Below are 18125 nucleotides of genomic sequence, written 5' to 3'. Positions count from 1 at the left end.
GTTCATCCAATGGAATTGATGTTCGCTCAGTAAATAAATGTCATATGTAAGAAAGTTTTATATAGCATAATCTTTATATAATCTTTATAATACATTATGCAGTAATTGAATGAGGTATGGTACATCTACGTTGTTATATGTCTATACCTCTAGATGGAACGCGTGATGATTCAACAAGACGTCATCAGTCTTGACAGAAACGGTTCGCAACGATTCGCGATAATAATGAGAACCGCGTCGTTTCGGAGATCGAAAATTAGCTGAAAATGTTTAAAACATATGAATACGTCTTTGCTGGACCATAACGCACAGTATTTATTCTTAACAAATCATTTATGAATGAAAATACAACTGGTTACCGTGATGCTTATTCGTTATGTACAATAGACTAGACTACGTCTAGAACGGAATGCACCGAATAAATAATAATCTATAATAAATTAGAGTTATTGCGGAACACTAATGTAAAATGACAGTATCATAATGAACTGAACGTGATGCACAATCGTAGGTAATAACAACCTATCATTCTATCTTTGGTCGCAAAGACGAAGGGAAAATTTACCAGCACGATTCATTTTATTCATTTAAGTAGTCGTGAACTCTTGTGGTGTAGTATTAAATGAATCGAAATATGTTTTCCATCATTTCTAAAGGGTTATTTGATTCGTTCAGAAAAGTTTGATAAAAACACACCATCGGCAGCGGTCCTATAATAAGCCACCCTCGCTAATGAGAACCTAGTTGAACAATCTGCCGATAAAAACAGACTGAGATATACGTAGTACGCGATATATAAAAATGTTCGAAGGGTCGTTATCAGATTTATTTCGAAGATATACTCTTCATAATCAGTCCAATTCTAGCAATGAACACAACAATAAAAGCAGTCGCATTACGTACGTCTTTCAGATTTATATGAAATTCGAGTGCGAGCGTATTTCACCTCATGAAAATTTCTAATTTTAATTATTATGAAATGCACGTGGACACCTACGCGAAGGAAAATCATTTAGTACCTAATGTATTGGTCCTTCTACTCCAATCTTACTCTCTTATGCCTGATATACTGATCAACTGAAAGCAAGCTCTTCGGAAAAGAGAATCGAGGTCGTTTACACTCGTCGCATGAAAATTTACACCTGAACACTGTGGCATAAACGATTGATTGTTTGAGAGACGAAAAGTACGAACGATGAAACTAGCTTAGAATTAATATTAAAACATATCCAACAACTGATACAAATAAGATAGTATTCCCTTGAAACCATCCTCTAGTTCCCAGGCATCGAAATAGTCTCGGAAACATAGAACGCAACATTTTATAAAAATGCTGCCCCGTGGATTGATTCTCCTTAGATTACCATAACGTTAAGCCGGCTCTATAATTCATACAACCTTACGGATAAAATAATTAGAAATATTTCTATGGATGATTCCCGGTATGTAAGCCACACCATGTTTTTGAAAAATCCGTTTGAAACACGTTAATATCGTAGGACGATTGCGAAGCGTGCGAAGGAAGACAATAAGAAAGATTAGTCACCTCTTTCGGCAATACTTCATCGCCTCTATTATGCAATATATCACACGCTCTGCATGTTATCTAGTCCATATGTCACTCATCCAATTGTCATCTAACTCGTTGGTGGGCAACACTTTCAGCTTTCGCAACGCCTCGAGATAAAAAGTCAGCTCGGACGTGACTATACCGTGTTGCGGACCACCGTTATTCACTATATTCATTTTGACTAACTGTTCTCGTAGTTTCTCTTTAAAAGACGTGTTTACCGTTCGATACAAGATTTGTACTTCGACTGCAGGCAAAATACCAGAAACTGCTTCGTGTAGTTTCATTAAATAACTGCAATGATGAATAGATCGTTTTAGAAATTTCCGGCTATGGCGTTCTTTTTTTCTGCCAGCCTCGGTACTTACTTTGAAATATTTCTAAACGAGACCGACGGTACTGGTGGCCGCGCCGTCCACTTCGATATCTGTCCACCGAGCAGATTGTCGACAATGGTAAGAATCTTGCTTTCGATCTCCTTCACGTGAGCTCGAATGTGTCTCTCGACGCTATCCAGCAACGCGACGCCGCCGCTTATGTTAGACGAACTAAACCCACGACTAGGATTCTGCTCTGACAATGCTGCATTGGAATAGCAACGTTGAATAAATATTTTGAAAAAAAGGAAACGAAAAAGGAAACTTACATTGAAAGTGTGCCTTTACAAAAGGCATAAACCACAAAATCAGCTTCAAGCTGCGGGCAGCCAGTACCAGTATCGTACTAGTAATTGTTTTTAAACCAGCAACTTGCATCGCGCCAGCGCCGAGTACAAGTTGACAGCAACGGGAATTATAATGGCGTAATAATTCAGCTAAATGCCTCCCAATCGTTCCGGACAAGGCAACCAACTCGCTGCCGGTTCTGCAATCGCAATGAAATTTCATATATTTCTCGTTGTTTCTCTCGCTGTTTCGATTCGACAATCACCTGCAATACTCGTGAATCATTTGTATAAGCATCAGAGCCGTGGCAACGACAGCGTACTTCTCATCTCCCACTAGAATAAAATTTTGGACATCGTCTTCCTTAGCTTTGTCATCCGGCTTGAACTGGTACGTTGGTATATATTGGTTTTCGTGCACGTATGTCACCAAGTGCTGAAATTCGGATGGCACGTCAGCCTGTTTCCATCTTTCGGACTCCAACAGAAGGGTGAGTTTCGTTTTAAGTTCGGTATGAAATCTCTGAATGAACTTGCTAGCTTGTGCCTGCGATACGAAGAAATTTTAAACGAACGCTGCGATTCCAAGAGACAAAAGTATCTGTCGGATGGTATGGAGTTTACCTTAAAGGCGGATCGTAAGGCTGTGCATTGCTTGCCGCAGAGTTTCTCGCAAGTTTCTGTAAATCCCTCGACCAAATTAGCCAACTGACACACTTGTGCCGTGGTTGCCCTCTTGCTCAACCAGGACGACTTGTCGTTCGAATTTTGGCTGTCTTTCTCCTCTAATTTGTTACTCGCGTTCTCGATCGTCGGTTTCTCTTTATCGTTTTGCGACTTGTCTTTGTCATTCGCACCTGCAGAAAGCAGATTTCCCATTCGTTCGTGACAATAATCGCAAACCGAGGTTATCATATCATTGAGTTTGGTCGTTACTCGCGAATGCTCTGTTCGAGTCAATAACCGATCGGGTATACTCTCGTCGAACGATCCATCGCAAACTCGACCGGCTGCAAGATCTACCGTGTCTCGCATAACGTCGTGAACAGCCTAAAATGAATACTCAAATGTATCTCCGTGGTCAACTCCATTCTCAACTGTATTCAATACCTTGACTCGCATCAGTAGAAACGTTAACGACTGTATGGTGTTGTTCAGCAACGTTAATCGCTCCGCTAAGGAAAGTCCTCCGACTTCTAGAGCAGCCGCTTGTTGATCGCTGCAACAGTCGCTCGCTGCCAGAGCCTCTATCACCCTTTGCTTAGTCACAGCTCTCACTGTCGTGATAGCCTCCTCTTTGTAAGTATCCACAAATTGAAAATGCTTTTGCCGCAGCAAACCGGAAATGATCGACACAAGCTTATCCTGTTCGTTGAGGATGTACAAATGATCTCACTAGGAAGAGATGGACGACGATTTTCTCGCTACAAAGTGTACGCTGCTAAAGATCGCGCGTATACTTACACCATCCAGAACACTGTTCTCACCACCCAACGGTCTGTTCAAATCGGCGGTCGCGTACCTTTGGAACTCCGTGGACAACATTTTATCTACCAATCGCTCCATCTCCATCAACTGGGAACTCAGATGTCTAGAAACGCGAGGAAACGTTAACGGTGCATCGTGAAGATATTTAGGATTACCGTTGATCGAAATTGAAATGTACCTAAAGCTATGCACCCCGTTCAACTCTTGTAAAAGTATCTCTTGAGTAGTGGAAATTAGATCCAACGCTGCCACGTAATCTGGGGTTGATAACAACAACTGTATCATCGGTTGGCTCTGATGCACCGTCGCCATAAGCTTTAACTTTTCTTGAACTAATAACCGATTAGATCTTGCTTGCTCTAATCTAAAACGTGGAAGAATCGTGAGTAGCGTCAAACGCACGGTAACATTGTTAAAAATAATTTCGTGGATTACCGTAATATATCTAAGGAATCATTGACTAGATGTCTATCAACTTGATGTATATTTTTCCTAAGAGCTTTGAGAACAGTAATAGTTTGCGTGAGCTGCTCCATTAAGGCATCATGAGAAGTCATAGCGTGAAAAAATGCTTGAGATTTTGAAGCGACCTGTTCAGCTATTCTAACTTCCACAATATCTAGATAGTGACTTAACTGCAAGAAACACGTTAATATTATTTGTGTTCACTTCCCCTGGCCTTTCTTTTTTACCATATTTACTCGTCGATGTACCTTTTCTTGCATTTGTTTTACATGCATAACAATATTAGAATCTTCGTTTAATAATCCATTCTTTGTGAATGGAAATACAGCGTAAAAATTGTCTTTTTGAGAAAGATCCAGATTGGGTATTAAAAAAATTTTTGGTATATTAGTTAAATCAAATTGCATTCGATCTGCACAAATAAACATTGTCTACTTAATGCCAAGATTTTCCACAATATTATCAGAATAACACTGTAAGAATCGTAAGATCGTTATTCTTACCTGAATATTTCACTTTTCGTAAATTCGGAAAGTTTTGTAACAATTCGTTGGTAGTCGATCTATTTGCATTCGAATTCATGCGAGAATGCTTTCTGAATCTCTACAAGTCAATATCATTAATTAAAAAACGGAAAAGTTGTAAGACTTAAGTAATATATGGATTACCCTGGCAATTTTCTTTAAATAAGTTTCGAAATGCTGCATGGTAATTTCGGGGAGGTACGGGCTTTTAGGTATATCAACTTTTTCCACAAATCCATCTCCCCAGGTACGCGTTAAAAAGTTACTCTGCTTCCCTTTAAACGGATCATTTAAAACAGCTGGCAAGTTTTGCGCAGCAGAGTATACAGTCCACGAAGAGGAAGGCTCCGACAACTGGCCGTTGCTCTTCCGTTGCTGTTGCATCGCTGCATGCTTGGTGGCGTGTGCTACATAATCTTTATCGGAAACACCTTCCACAGGAAGACTAGTGCATACTCCATTATAACCATAGAGACACACAAAAGATCCTCCTTCTCTGGCGCAATGCTGATCTCTTAAGTGCCTGAATGCAAATTGAATAATCATTCAACAAAAATCTGCGGTCATTTAAACACTGCATGAATCATTATCAACACTATGCAGTTATGAGAATTAAATGGGAAATATGTTAGAAGTCAATGGAATGAAAAATACGCTTAGAATGATTGACATAATTTCAATGAAAACAGAAATCCGGTAGACTGACCCACCTGACAAAATCTTCTATTTGCTTGAACGAAAGGTTAGTGCAATATTCGCAGAGGAGGATCGTGCTCAACGGTTCGGATCCTTTCATGATCTTCGCCATTTTCCATTTGAGGCACTACGTTGACATTCCGTCACTGTTCCACTTACTTGACTATGCATCGAGCAGTTTTTCGATATTAACTAAACGTAGAATTATTTCGTGTTCCCATTTATCTGCTATCGTTCATTGTCAAATGTATTCTTATCATTCCTGAATACACGTTTCACGATCGGACCCAGGCTGACCAACCGAAAACCACGGAACAACAAGTTCCTGTTTCCATGAAAAAAATTTCTTTACTCGGGCTTAGGCCTTAGATCATATAAACTTGTAGACCCGGCTTCGGATAACCTGACGTGATCCTTCATCTACATTCATCTACCAGATGATGGATGTGGGCAAAGTATAGTTCGTTCAGAAGTCGCAGTATCTCATTCTGCATAAATATTTATTGAAACTGTAACAGTAATATATATTTGATTTAGTTTCGAAAAAGTTAAATTTTAATGTAGATGTTGATAATATGAGATCTGCACTTATTTCCTCACAACATACTTTATTTTAAAAAAAGAATAGTAAAAGCAATCAGTATTTTATGCTTACTTGTGAAGAGATATATTTGTATCACGGATTTGTCTGCAACCGTTTTTCCAAATGTTTACGAACTAATGCATAAATATCCATCATTTAGAATTATCTTATGACGTGACTTGTGGGCACCAGATACTCCGTTATCTTGAATGCCGGCTCTATAAGTATTATTGTCTAAGGATCAGTCTGAACAACGGTGAAACTCGCTGATAGAAAACACTGTAAAGTTATCAGCGTAAAATGAATCATACGCGCCACAAAGAACGATTACAAATAATTATATTTAGATAAATGCTGTACACACATTTCTGCACATTTCTCAAACGTTGCTCGAACGATTCTGTTGGACTTTGTATTGCTTCAAATCAAAACAATTTAGAACGCTTTCTCTCCTCGTCGTTTATATAGTTTTTGTCGAGCGAGAATAAAAGAAAACGTGACGTGAAGTTAGGAATATGAAATATCATGCAAAAAGTTGGAAAGAATCCAAAAAAAGTAACTAGCACGAACTGTCAGAATACATGTCCACCCCACTCCGACCACCTAAACGTATACAAGCCTGAAGGATTCGGAGTGGGGTGGACAACTATACCTCGTGACTCGTGACCGCCGGTGTAGTCCACTTACTGACTACTCGAGTCGAAAGTCATGGCAATCGTGGCATGTATGAACGGATTGTAGTTCACTGCAAATGTGGAATGTTAAGCTAACCATGTTGGAGTGTGTATTAGATGTAATAGAAACTAATTGAAAGTAGGAAAAAATGGTGTCACTAATAAAGAAACAATTATTGAAGCATTTGTCAAGGTATTTACATGGTTGAATTGTTAATTCCATTTTGCTTATCTTTGGTTTCGTGCACGATTAAAAATTCCACAGGTCTTCTTCAATTCGAACTTGCATTTCAAATATATACAATTGTAAACATATTTTCTTGAACGTATCGAATTGCTAATGTTGTTCTCGTCAAATTATAGATCATTTCTTTCGATCGTTGTTTCCAGTTGTTCGAACACAATGACTTCGAACTAATTAGAGTTTGAAAGTGTCACGTACAGATTAATTGTCAATATCTGCGCCTTATTACGTCTCTGTCTTACAAATTGCAATATGGTTGTTGCGCGTATTAAATAAAGACGATACTACGATATTATATTATTTTATATAAATTTGTAGGTTCACCAAGAATCTGTCGGCAGATAAAATAAATCTAAGCACATTTAAAGGGGAAGGTGAATTATCCAATTTAGAACTTGACGAAATAGTTTTGACAGAACTTTTGGAGTTGCCATCATGGCTCAGACTAACGAATGCTTGGTGCAATAAGGTTTCGTTTCGTATACAATGGACTAAACTGAGAAGTGTTCCTATATATTTGGTAAATATTTACAAATGTATATCTTCATACAGAAAGTATTGTTTATCGCTTGTCTCTTATCAAGATAAGATCGAATTGTATTGTTTACAGAGTTTAGATGAAGTTCATATAGAAGTAGAAACTTGCGAAGATCTAAGAGATTTATCTTCCATGCAAGGATTGTCTTCGTACACGGGTCCTACGAAATATTCTTTCATACACAAAGTAATCGATGGAATCACAGTGGCCGTTAATACTGTGTCGGTTACGTTTAAAAGCCCTGCATTCATTGCTTCGGTTCAGGTAATGTATTCGTAGGAAGGAACTTCTTTCTTAGTTCCTTGCGTAATCGCTGTGCCCCATTTTCCTTCCACTCCTTGTCTAATTTACATTTTATCTTTTATTTTCCATCATAGATGAACCGCATAGTTGTGGAATCAAAGTCTCCAACATGGCAACGTTGTGACTTAAGAACGACTAGATTAAAAGACTCTGATCGTGGGCAGTTACTTATTTTTAAAGAGCTCGAATGGCAAACCGTTAGAATAGAAGCGCAAAGTACTAAAGATAAGAATCTAACACCTTTACGTCTACTTACAAACCAAGCGAGATGTCGCATCACTATCAAGAAAAGAATTTCAGGTAAACAACATATGTGTAGTCCTACTTGAGATAGTATTGTTTTTCCTTTTATGAACAATAAGCGAGATATACAAACTATGTCTTTCAGATTGTTTTGTTATGGGATCAAGACTGATTCTTATATTAGACGACCTTCTATGGGTTTTAACGGATTCACAGTTGAAGGCAGCTCTTCATTTTATCGACTCCCTTGGTGGCTTAATAGAAAAGGCCACAGTTTTAGAACGTAAAACAAAAGCTGCTAGAAAATTGGAGGTTTGTACATAGAGAGTAAAAATGATGACATACTTATTATTTCGGTAATATTAACGATCCTGATCATTCAAGGTATTGCCGGAGTATCAAGCACAAGTATCACAGCAATCCAGAACGAAAAATCAATGCAACACTTTTATTTCGAAATTATTTACCAGATGCGATGTTGTGGAGACGTCATATCATTTCCTATGTCAGAGAATTGATTTGCATTTGTGCGATGATGTTGGCAGTGAGTATACATTAACTTGTTAGTTTTTGTCACTGGAATAGACGTTTATGTAAATTTACATCTTTATCTATTTCTGCTAGATGGTAGATCCTCCCATCCTGATTTAAAAGACGGAGGTGCACTACAGATTTCGCTAGTTAGATTTCAAATCGATTATTATCCATATCATTTGGCGATGGCCGACAGAAAGCATTGGGCCAACTACAGAGAGAATGCTACACGACATAGTCAATGGTTGCAACAATCGTTGAGTTCATTTCGAAGTCAGTTTATGGATTTAATTGATTCTGGTAGAACGCAACACTCCCCTTTGACGAGAAGTCAAGGGAACGTTACAGGTTCGTTTTTAAAAAACAACTAAATACTAGCAAGAAGTATGCGAGTCCATGATTTGATCGTATTTATTTATTATATTCAGTTAGTAGTACAAAAGGTTCCGGAGAAAATTTGGAAAAAAATAATCAAACGCAAAATGCGAATGCATTTTCTAACGAGCAAAAGAAATCGCAGCATCCGAGCGGTAATCCAGTGAAAAATTATATTCTAGAGCAGCTCGCGAAATTGATGACAACGTGTATCATCATAAGAATCGATGACTTTACTTTGTACAAAGTAACAACCACGTCTCGCAATCCTATACCAAAAGAATTTATTACAGGTATATAGAAATTTGTAATCTATAGTATCTACTTAGAAAATCTATTTTATAACAAGTAGCTTCCGCCTAAAATTTCTATACTATGTCAATAATTTCTTTTATTTAAAAATTGTACAGCTCAATCAAGGAAGAAACACGCAACAGGTATAAATAACTAATAGTTGTAGCATATCTACATTAACAATTATATTGCAAATACTTGCTAAAAGTAGTTTCATGTTTGGAAAGTTCCGTTGCTTTTTTGTGTTACATTATTATTACACAATACGTTCTACACGAGCTAACATTGATTTTTAACTCCTTGTTGCCAAAGATGTTTAATCATTTCATACGCTGTCTCTATTGAAGTGCTTTTCTTTTGCTTAGGTGAGAGGGACAGATTTTATCTACCAGAAGAAGTAACGATTCTCCACGCTGAGTTCACATACTATTATTATCCTGGAGACATAACATTTCCATGTAAGCAATTGTTATTAGTTATTTTTTTTAAAAAAACGCAACTAAGAATACTTTCTTATTGTTTAGTGCCACCACCGAAGTTTTATGTACAACTGAATCCTATTCAAGTAAACTTTGACGTTTGTTCCTGCTTATGGTTTAATTCTTTTGCATTGAACTTACATCACTCTTTAATGTGTAAAGATAAACAAGCAACACAGACTTCCACTAACTTAATGTACTTTGACGTAAAAATAGAAGCTATACTTCCAAGAGTAAGTGGTGAACAGTACAACATCTAACTGAATAGTTTAAGGCTGTTACTTTTCCGAAGCTTCGACTCTTCGAAGGGAAGTAACAGCCCTAAAATAGTTACACGGTGGTATCGTGTGTACAATAAAATCATAATTTCCAGATAGTCTTTGAAAGCCAACAGGATTACCCGAATCAGAAGGATAGGCCAAAGTCGTTGCATATTCAGACTTCAAGAGCCTCGATAACAAATGTCCGATCGACTGAAAGATGTTCGAGAGCGGACTTGGCACAATGCTTAAATGCTTTCCAAATGGGTCAGATGTTCTTCAGCACTGAATTTCCGAATAAAACGGACGATTCTCAGGTCGTAACAGACAAATTTTTATCGCATTGTGCAGGTAAGGAATTTTCCAGAGAGATTCGTAATCACCCTGTATCTTAATCTGAATATTCCCAAATAATTTATTTTAGGCACTGATAACGTGCGCCATCCGCCAGCGAATTTCAGCAGTAATTCTGTAAACGAATTGACCCGTCAATTGAACAGAGAACTTTTATGGACGGAGGCTAAGGACGTATGGTGTTGTAATTTGGAGCCCGTATGGGGGGATTTCTTTGGCGCGCGTGCGGTCGGACAAAATCGTCCGGTACCGTTTCTCGATGCGTTTCCCCTGACATTATGGTGTTACATGTCGGTAAATCCATCGACTTCGGAGAAATATACGACCGTCGATATTCATGGCCTTGCGTACATAAGCAATTTAGTTAGCGTACAGATAAATCACTATCAATATTTATTTTTACTGAGACTGTCGGAGGTTCTATCGGAGATGGCGACGTATCTGACCATCGATTCGAACAAAGTATTGAAAGTTAATGCCGGCAGCACGCTTGTTGTCGGTGCACTGATACCACAAGTCGAAGTAACCTTTGTTATGCCGTCTCATACACCTGGCAAAGAAAATTCAGGTGCAGACGTGGAGTCCGTGGTACCAGACACGTCTAGCATAGCGGATGAAATTGTAAGTTCAACCCCTCAGTGGCAAAACAGTATGGACCGACCTGATTTTAGCACTAAGAAGATTAATATAAATAACGACGACGTGACGATGGCAACGCCGCAAAGCGAAGTATCATCGATAATATCAATGGACTTCATACATCCTGTTATTCCGACTCAACCCGTTGTCACATTTAAGCAAAACGGCCCAAATAAACACGAGCAGATACCCAATGCAGCGCACGAAAAGCAATGCATGGCTATAGAGGAGGAGAAAGTATTACCCACTATGCGAGCTATACCTGAATCCTCGTTGAAACATGCTAAAGGAGATTCGTCTTCGAATGCACCGTTCATTCCGAATAACTTCAATGTTGGTCTTTCTTCTATGAAAAAAGGTCTGAGCAATTTAATGACATCGCTCGATTCCGCTTTGAAAGCCTCTCCCGAGGATGGTAGCAGTGATACAGTGTCTATAAGAAGCGATGTTAGCTCCGACAGCGAGAATTATGTGTTGGTCAGTCTTCAAGATCAAGAGAAACTGGATGCTATGTTTTCGGTCGATAATACAATGAGAATAACGACGGTAGAGGAAGCTAGCGAAGTAGTTGAAGAAACTCCGGATACGCAAAGCGAAAAATCCTTGGATAGCGTGTGTAAACGTAAAGATATTGTAAGTTCGAGTAGAGTGTTCGATTTATTTTCTCTCATGGTACTCTTGTTAGGCACGCGTGGTTATTTCTTTTAGGTCTCTATGGCAACATTTAAACTATCCAAAGTCGAATTTATTCAACAGTCTTGCGGATATGCATCTTCCATTAAAGTTCAAGTATCGAATGTTGGCAATGACGACTGTTCTTCTATACCGTGGGATGAATTTCAGGTGAGACAAACATACATTAACTTAATTATCAATCTGTTTGTCAAGTACATGATTATGCTATTATTAATCTAATTAATAGATATAAATATTGAAATTTCAAATATATTCTTTCTTTCGCGTAAGTTTTCAGTAGAAACTTTCTCAGTGTAGTTATACAAAGTGTCCGATTTCAATCTGTTATTCAGCAAATTACTCATGACTATTTGCTGCATGGAAAAATGTTTCAGATCAAAATTGTACAGTTTCGAATCGTATTTTTTTAGTATAGCAAGTAATCTATGTGTAATTTGCAATAATATATTAAGATTAAACACTCTGTATATACTATACAAATTGCTTTGTTTCATATCAAAGTTTGAGTTTATTTTAAACAGTAATTGAACAAGCAATAACTTGTTTCTTTAATTAACACGAATTTTATTTGTTTCCGAACATTCTTGCCTTTGAATTTTTCATTAAGATTTATTCAAAAGTTAGACTTATGAAATTTTGAGACATGAGAAAAGTGATGCAGTATAGTGTTTAAAAACGTAATTTTTCTTATGTGATTGTACTTGGAATGAACTAGCCATTAATATTTTGTTCCTAGTTACATGTTTTCGTCTTATAAAGACAACTCTAAGTTCCATTATTAACTTCATATCACATATATAACAACCATTTATACTATATATATATGTATATTTATACAATGTATGTCTTTTAACTTTTTTGCATGCTTCTCCTGCGTCTCTCCTTCTCTTGTGAATGTTTTTTTGTGGCACTTGTGGCAGGTCAAGAGGAAGGTATTGGCAAAATACTCATATATTTGTTTATATTACATGCCTTGTACCGCATATATTCTGTTGCATGTTTTTTATCTTCAAACTAAATTCACATTATTGCTATACAAATGTAATACACATATTTTATTACAAGTGTTTTCACATGAACAAAATCTTCTCGTTACTTTATCATTTGCATCAGTGATTTTGGTAAGCAAATTTGGGGTTTATGTTTGTTTTTTTTTATACTATATATTATTATAAAAAATAAGTTTATGCAGCATGGTGTGAAATGAAGTTTACTTGGAATGAATTTCAAAAGCTTTTGAATGTTATTTATTAAAAATATGTGTATTAATGTATACTTTTGTACGACTTACAGTAATTTCCAGAATTGTATAAACGCTTCGGCGGAATTTAAATTAATGATACCAGTTATTTGTTCGTTCGTACGTTCTACAATATTTTAAATAATTTCAGGATTACATTGTTTCTTTTACAAAAGTATATTGCTCTTTGTAGAACTATATTTTTCATTTTTTTCAATTGCAGAGTTTCTTTCGAGATTATTGGGCCAAACTATAATTTTGCGTCTGAAATGATTTTTGTTTAAACGCTCTGTGATTTATCTTGTACAATTGCGAGCCTTTATAAATTACAGTTGAAAGAATTCGAACTATTTTTATGTTTTTTTTTTTTAAATAACATAACAGAGTAAATGCGTCTATGACAAGTTTGTAAACGCTATAAGTGTATTCATTTCTATATAAATTTATCTTTTTGATGTTTTTGTTTCCTAGACAAAGTTCAGTGCACGATCTAGAGGTTGGGTTGAGTTAGCTTCAGATTCGAACTGTAGATCATGTATCAAACTTCGTTTGGATCATGACTTAAAATGCAAATCCGATTCTTACAAACTGTCTCAAGCGAGCCACATCACAAGCAACAAGAATGTGCAATCGTCTCAAAATCAAAGTTATAGCGCCGAACAGGAAGTAGATATTGGAGTTATCGATGTTCACAACAAACAGAGTGTATTAGACTTGTTCGAAGATAAACTAGACGTTAAAGTTCATGACATATCAATGGCTTTGTCGATGAGTTCGATAAGCGGGCTTACAGATTTGTTCGAAGATGAAATTATACCAAAGCCGATACCAATGCAGGTATATGAAAAGATACAATTACAGTTATCTTGATTTTGCTTTCAATATATCCTCGACTTATCACATTTATTTCTTACAGATATATTTAGAGACTATTTCGTTGCGTTTGAACGAAGATCGTCCACCTAATAATATTACTTCGCCAGGACCGATTCCTATAGATATGGATATTTCAAAACTTAGAATAGTGCGAGATACAAATGGTGCTTTTCATATCGAACCAGTTGGTAAGCAATCAATTCAATTTATTAATTTTATCATCGTTCTCCGCCACTTGTAATCCGTATTACAGTTAGTATAGATGTAACCAGTAATTTAAATAGATCCGGTGATACAGTAGAACATAGTTGTTAGCGAGTATGTAAAGTACATGCAAGTGGCAGATATATTTATATGTATTTCCTTATTTTTTTTTCTAATTAATACCATAAATTATGTAATTGTCCTGTGCATACAGATGGCCTTCCTAATGTGAGCATTGACATTACAAAAGTAGATGATTAGTATTCAAATTTACCGCTTACTTCGATCATTTCACGAAAAATACGTCCATGAACATGCACTTGTAACGAGGCACGACTTTTCTTTTTAATCTTTTCAAAGTAAAATCTCTTTGGACGATCATACATACTCATCGCAGTGCTTCTAGAATATGCATTTTATAATACAGCATGAACGAGCGACATGCATACAATGAAACCAACTATTTATCGACAAGAAAACGTTAATCATCGTTTATACCTGAATAACGTAGCTGCCAACGAATCCTAGCTTTCTCACGATCTTTTTGAATCATATAAAAAGAATTCAGTCTTCCAATGAATTCGTCTAATTAAGATATTCTGTGTTTTTTAGTAAACATGTTGAGCTCCAACGATTCTTTCGTAACGTTATCGAACAACGATAATCAAACGGATCAGAACGTAGACTACGAAATGGAAGTGGCTCTTTTGAGAAAATCTAGCAAGCAATTGAAGTCGGATAACGAGGAGCTTCGTCGACGTGTCGACACTTTGGAGAAATTGTCCGAGGACAATGCGAAATTGATGCGAGTAAAAGAGGAGTCTGATACAATCAAATTACATTTAAATGCGGCGCAAGAGAATATACAGATGCTTCTGCGAGAGAAGAAAGCCTTGCAAGAAACAATAACAGAGCTTCAGAGTCAAATAATTGGGAGCGGTGGTACCCGTTCGTCTTGGTCAGCCAAAAGATAGCACACCAGTTGTTTTGACTGCTCAAAGTGTTGTAGTTCGAATAAGTCATAACGTTCATTTCAATTAATTCCAAGCGGTTCTCATCGTATTACGAAACATGGGAACACGCGTTGAAATGATTAAATTCAAGCTCAGTTATGTACTCGGTACTTCGAATCATTTTTCCCCCCCGTTTATTTTGTTTTTGGTAGTTTAATTTCAATTGACGAGAAGAAAAGACATTAGTACTACGCCTCACAGTGGGACCTTTCGTCCAAATCGGAGACAAAATCAAAGAACTTTCGATAGAAATGAGGTAGAGCGATGAAATTTTTTTTAAATTAAAGCTGAAACTTGGCAGAATATGGGAAAAATAGGGAGGTTACTGTACGAACGGTTTTTAATCTTGAGAAAATTCGTTAAACATGTAGAATTTCAAGAAATCAATTTTGCAATATCCTGAGGTCGTAGAAAAATTTTGAGACCAGATTTGAAATCAGCGTGAAAAAATCTACGGGAAATGAAGTACAGCATGTTCAAAAAAAATTTTTCCGCGCGTGGTATTGAAAAAACTGCAATTTTCTTGAAATTGTGAAAGTTTAACGAATTTTCTCAAGGTTATAAAATGTTCGTACCATAATCTCCCTATTTTTCCCATATTCTGCCAAGTTTCAGCTTTAATTTAAAAAAATTTTTATCGCTCTACCTCATTTCTATCGAAAGTTCTTTGATTTTGTCTCCAATTTGGACGAAAGGTCCCACTGTGCGCCTGTTCTAGCTGATTAAAAATCGTACTTATCTGTTTCTCTTCTGTATTGACATGTCTACCACAAATTTATCGATAGACGCAAACCAAGGCTTGTACAACTAAAGACGAGGATAAGTTTCTGACTATGATCAAGTACAAGGCGATAATAATGGCAATATTAGTCAGTGTTTAATATATGCATGAATAAGCAAAAAAAAAAACTAATGGTACGAATATTGAGAGTAAATATGTAAATGCGCATTTGCTATATGCTATGATATATACGTTTAAAAATAATGTATATACGGGTATATTAGTATTTGCACATACATATTTGTTGCGTATATATAGAGGGAGAGAGAGAGAGAGAAAGTGAGAAAGAAGTACAGAACACACGATATATAGAATTCTAGTCGAAGTTGCAATATACATTTGGCTTCATAGCAGTGGTTGTTATTGACTATGTGAACAGAGAATTGAATATAAATTTTTTACCAATGCTTTTGTTCTCTTTGTCGTAAGTATTTAGACAATTTTCATGATTAACTTTTACCTGAATGGGGGTACCATGTATCGATGTAATGAATATGGAACTTTAACGAATAACGCGATGTTTCAGCCGATGTATGAATAGACTTCCTAGTTGTTTGGCGACGGCAACATGAGATCGTTTATATTTATATATATATATATATAATAACACTGCAATGGCTAATTTCATCTTTTAAGAAAGTAGGACAGTTCTAAATATGATTACTATGGTACGAGGTGATAATATTGAATGTTTTGATAAGACTGTTAAATTAATATTATTGTGTTACTTTCGGTATTACTGCTAATCTAGAAGCATATACTGAATTGACGTTTATAATATCTTACTAACGTAATCTTCGAAAATGAATATTATTGGGACTATATTAAAAAAGGATTATAATCCAAAATGATGTACTATAACGAGATGTCGTAATTTGTCGTTGTGATATATTGACATTTATCATTGTTTGCCACTAAATCTAGTTTTACCAATGGGTTGCTGGTCAATCCTCTTGTCGTAAAACGCAAGGTATTTTTCTAGTACCTATTGCCGATGCTTGTTACGCAATTTTTTTCCCCTGAGTTTTGGAATTCCGTTTTTTGAACAGTCTTTTCTACTACTGCATACTCGCCTACATTTATTAATCAATTATTCCTTTTCTTTTAAATTATCCATCCAAAAATAATGCAAATATAATTATCTTCGACGAAATGCTAGGCTTTACCGATTCAATTTTTTTTAGAAAATTGTACAATGTAAACCACATAAACATATCATTCATAAAGACAACTACTGTCTATGAAGAGTTGTTTTTAACTATTATTTGAATGATCAATGCGTGCGACTAATCATTTTTCGATATAATCATTCCAAAGGAACGATTTAGTATTATAGAATCGTGAAATCAATTTTTACGCATTTTCAAGGATTATTGAACAGGTCAGGCTGGAGCTTAAGCTTATAAGAAAATCATACTCATACGATTAAGTATTACGTAAATGTTACGTTCAGCATATAGAGTAGAAGTATGTATTATAGTAGAATTGACTGTATATTTAATATAACATGTGTACATAAATTACATGTTCGCATTGTTGCGTCTCGATTAGGATAAAGGATAAAATAAAAGGATTGAAAACCGTTTCGAACCCGCCTGCATTCACCGGATTCGGTTCGGGAAATTGAGGATTTTCCGAAATGAATCTGAGTACAAGATGTTTAATAAAAAAAATATAGATTAAGAGAAAATGATAAGAAATTAATTGTGATTGAAATTTTTTAATTTTTGATGGGATTTAAATTTTCTTTGATCATCTATATTATTACATCTTATATACACTTTGTCGTTATATCTTTATACCTTATATCAAGCTAACCAGTCCATTTTTATTAATAAACATAATATCAAATGCTTCCTTTTAGTTACTGCTGTTTTTTATTGATTTTTGATAACGAACGAGAACAAATCTTTATACTATACTATACAATGCGTATTTCATCGAAAATATGTATATCATCCACACCTGCTAAGAAGTTAATTTTGTGATTATTTATATGTTATACACGTCTAACATAGCTAAATGATTTTTGTGATCTCTAAAGAAAAAATATCTGTATGTAAATTTTTGATGTCGCTGTGCTTTTTATATTGAAATGTTTTGTAAATTTATTTTACAACTATACGATATTTGTATTTTCTTTGTCCAGTGTTTTTATTATTTTATAATTATTATTGTAATGCAGGATTTCGTTATTGATAGGAAGATACCTAACAGGAAAATAATTCAGACTTATGCAATAGGAAAATTATCTTCTAAGTTCTATTTCAACAGGAGATGATTATCACCATTTTTACGTATCTGTCTAAACTAGTAATGTTTGAAATAAATAGGTTTATTTATATTGCGTATCTATGACGCATAAAGATATTTTTAACAATTCACATT

The 18125-nt window shown here is 35.8% G+C and overlaps 2 protein-coding genes across 7 annotated transcripts; one reads left to right on the top strand and one right to left on the bottom strand.

The window, feature by feature from the left end:
• Nucleotides 1–95: 95 nt before the first annotated feature.
• On the bottom strand, nt 96–5733 carry Scat (VPS54 subunit of GARP complex scat). 2 transcript variants are annotated; one of them, XR_013009980.1, is made up of 14 exons: nt 5422–5733; nt 4856–5234; nt 4691–4790; nt 4436–4599; nt 4158–4357; nt 3901–4086; nt 3699–3825; nt 3345–3599; nt 2859–3284; nt 2501–2781; nt 2217–2434; nt 1939–2152; nt 1547–1864; nt 96–260 (listed from the first exon to the last, which is right to left on the bottom strand). XR_013009980.1 is itself a non-coding variant. In XM_076433413.1 (13 exons), the coding sequence occupies exons 1-13, from the start codon at nt 5517–5519 to the stop codon at nt 1603–1605; spliced, it is 2910 nt and encodes a 969-aa protein (XP_076289528.1). In that variant the 5' UTR covers nt 5520–5733; the 3' UTR covers nt 137–1602. The 2 variants fall into 2 exon arrangements, 1 of the variants encoding a protein (XP_076289528.1); XM_076433413.1 differs by having other exon boundaries at nt 137–1864.
• Nucleotides 5734–6316: 583 nt separating this feature from the next.
• Nucleotides 6317–17861, top strand: LOC143213504 (bridge-like lipid transfer protein family member 3B). 5 transcript variants are annotated; one of them, XM_076433412.1, is made up of 19 exons: nt 6317–6857; nt 7227–7428; nt 7519–7710; nt 7824–8049; nt 8138–8304; nt 8377–8536; nt 8617–8874; nt 8955–9194; nt 9312–9338; nt 9561–9653; nt 9720–9907; nt 10048–10285; nt 10359–11560; nt 11636–11770; nt 12544–12555; nt 13335–13700; nt 13780–13927; nt 14158–14171; nt 14556–14697. In XM_076433412.1, exons 1-19 carry the CDS (start codon nt 6814–6816, stop codon nt 14556–14558), a joined length of 3915 nt encoding a protein of 1304 aa, XP_076289527.1. In that variant the 5' UTR covers nt 6317–6813; the 3' UTR covers nt 14559–14697. The 5 variants fall into 5 exon arrangements, with proteins under 5 accessions (XP_076289527.1, XP_076289522.1, XP_076289525.1 ...); XM_076433407.1 differs by lacking the exon at nt 14158–14171 and having other exon boundaries at nt 6330–6857; nt 14556–17861; XM_076433410.1 differs by lacking the exons at nt 9312–9338; nt 14158–14171 and having other exon boundaries at nt 6331–6857; nt 14556–17861.
• Nucleotides 17862–18125: the final 264 nt, after the last annotated feature.

Source organism: Lasioglossum baleicum, chromosome 11 (genome assembly GCF_051020765.1).
Source record: "Lasioglossum baleicum chromosome 11, iyLasBale1, whole genome shotgun sequence".
Taxonomy (NCBI): domain Eukaryota; kingdom Metazoa; phylum Arthropoda; class Insecta; order Hymenoptera; family Halictidae; genus Lasioglossum; species Lasioglossum baleicum.
This window is presented reverse-complemented; position numbering and strand designations above follow the sequence as displayed.

What these genes read in the sequence shown, in the direction of transcription:
- LOC143213504 (XM_076433407.1), top strand. Translation starts at nt 6,814, where the DNA reads ATGGTGTCACTAATAAAGAAACAATTATTGAAGCATTTGTCAAG. An exon ending in AAGTCAAGGGAACGTTACAG is followed by an intron (nt 8,875 to 8,954) that starts GTTCGTTTTTAA and finishes TATTATATTCAG; the next exon opens with TTAGTAGTACAAAAGGTTCC. An exon ending in TGGAGACATAACATTTCCAT is followed by an intron (nt 9,654 to 9,719) that starts GTAAGCAATTGT and finishes CTTATTGTTTAG; the next exon opens with TGCCACCACCGAAGTTTTAT.
- Scat (XM_076433413.1), bottom strand. Translation starts at nt 5,519, where the DNA reads ATGGCGAAGATCATGAAAGGATCCGAACCGTTGAGCACGATCCTCCTC. An exon ending in ACGAAAAGTGAAATATTCAG is followed by an intron (nt 4,600 to 4,690) that starts GTAAGAATAACG and finishes TTATTTGTGCAG; the next exon opens with ATCGAATGCAATTTGATTTA. An exon ending in ATGATTCACGAGTATTGCAG is followed by an intron (nt 2,435 to 2,500) that starts GTGATTGTCGAA and finishes TTGCGATTGCAG; the next exon opens with AACCGGCAGCGAGTTGGTTG.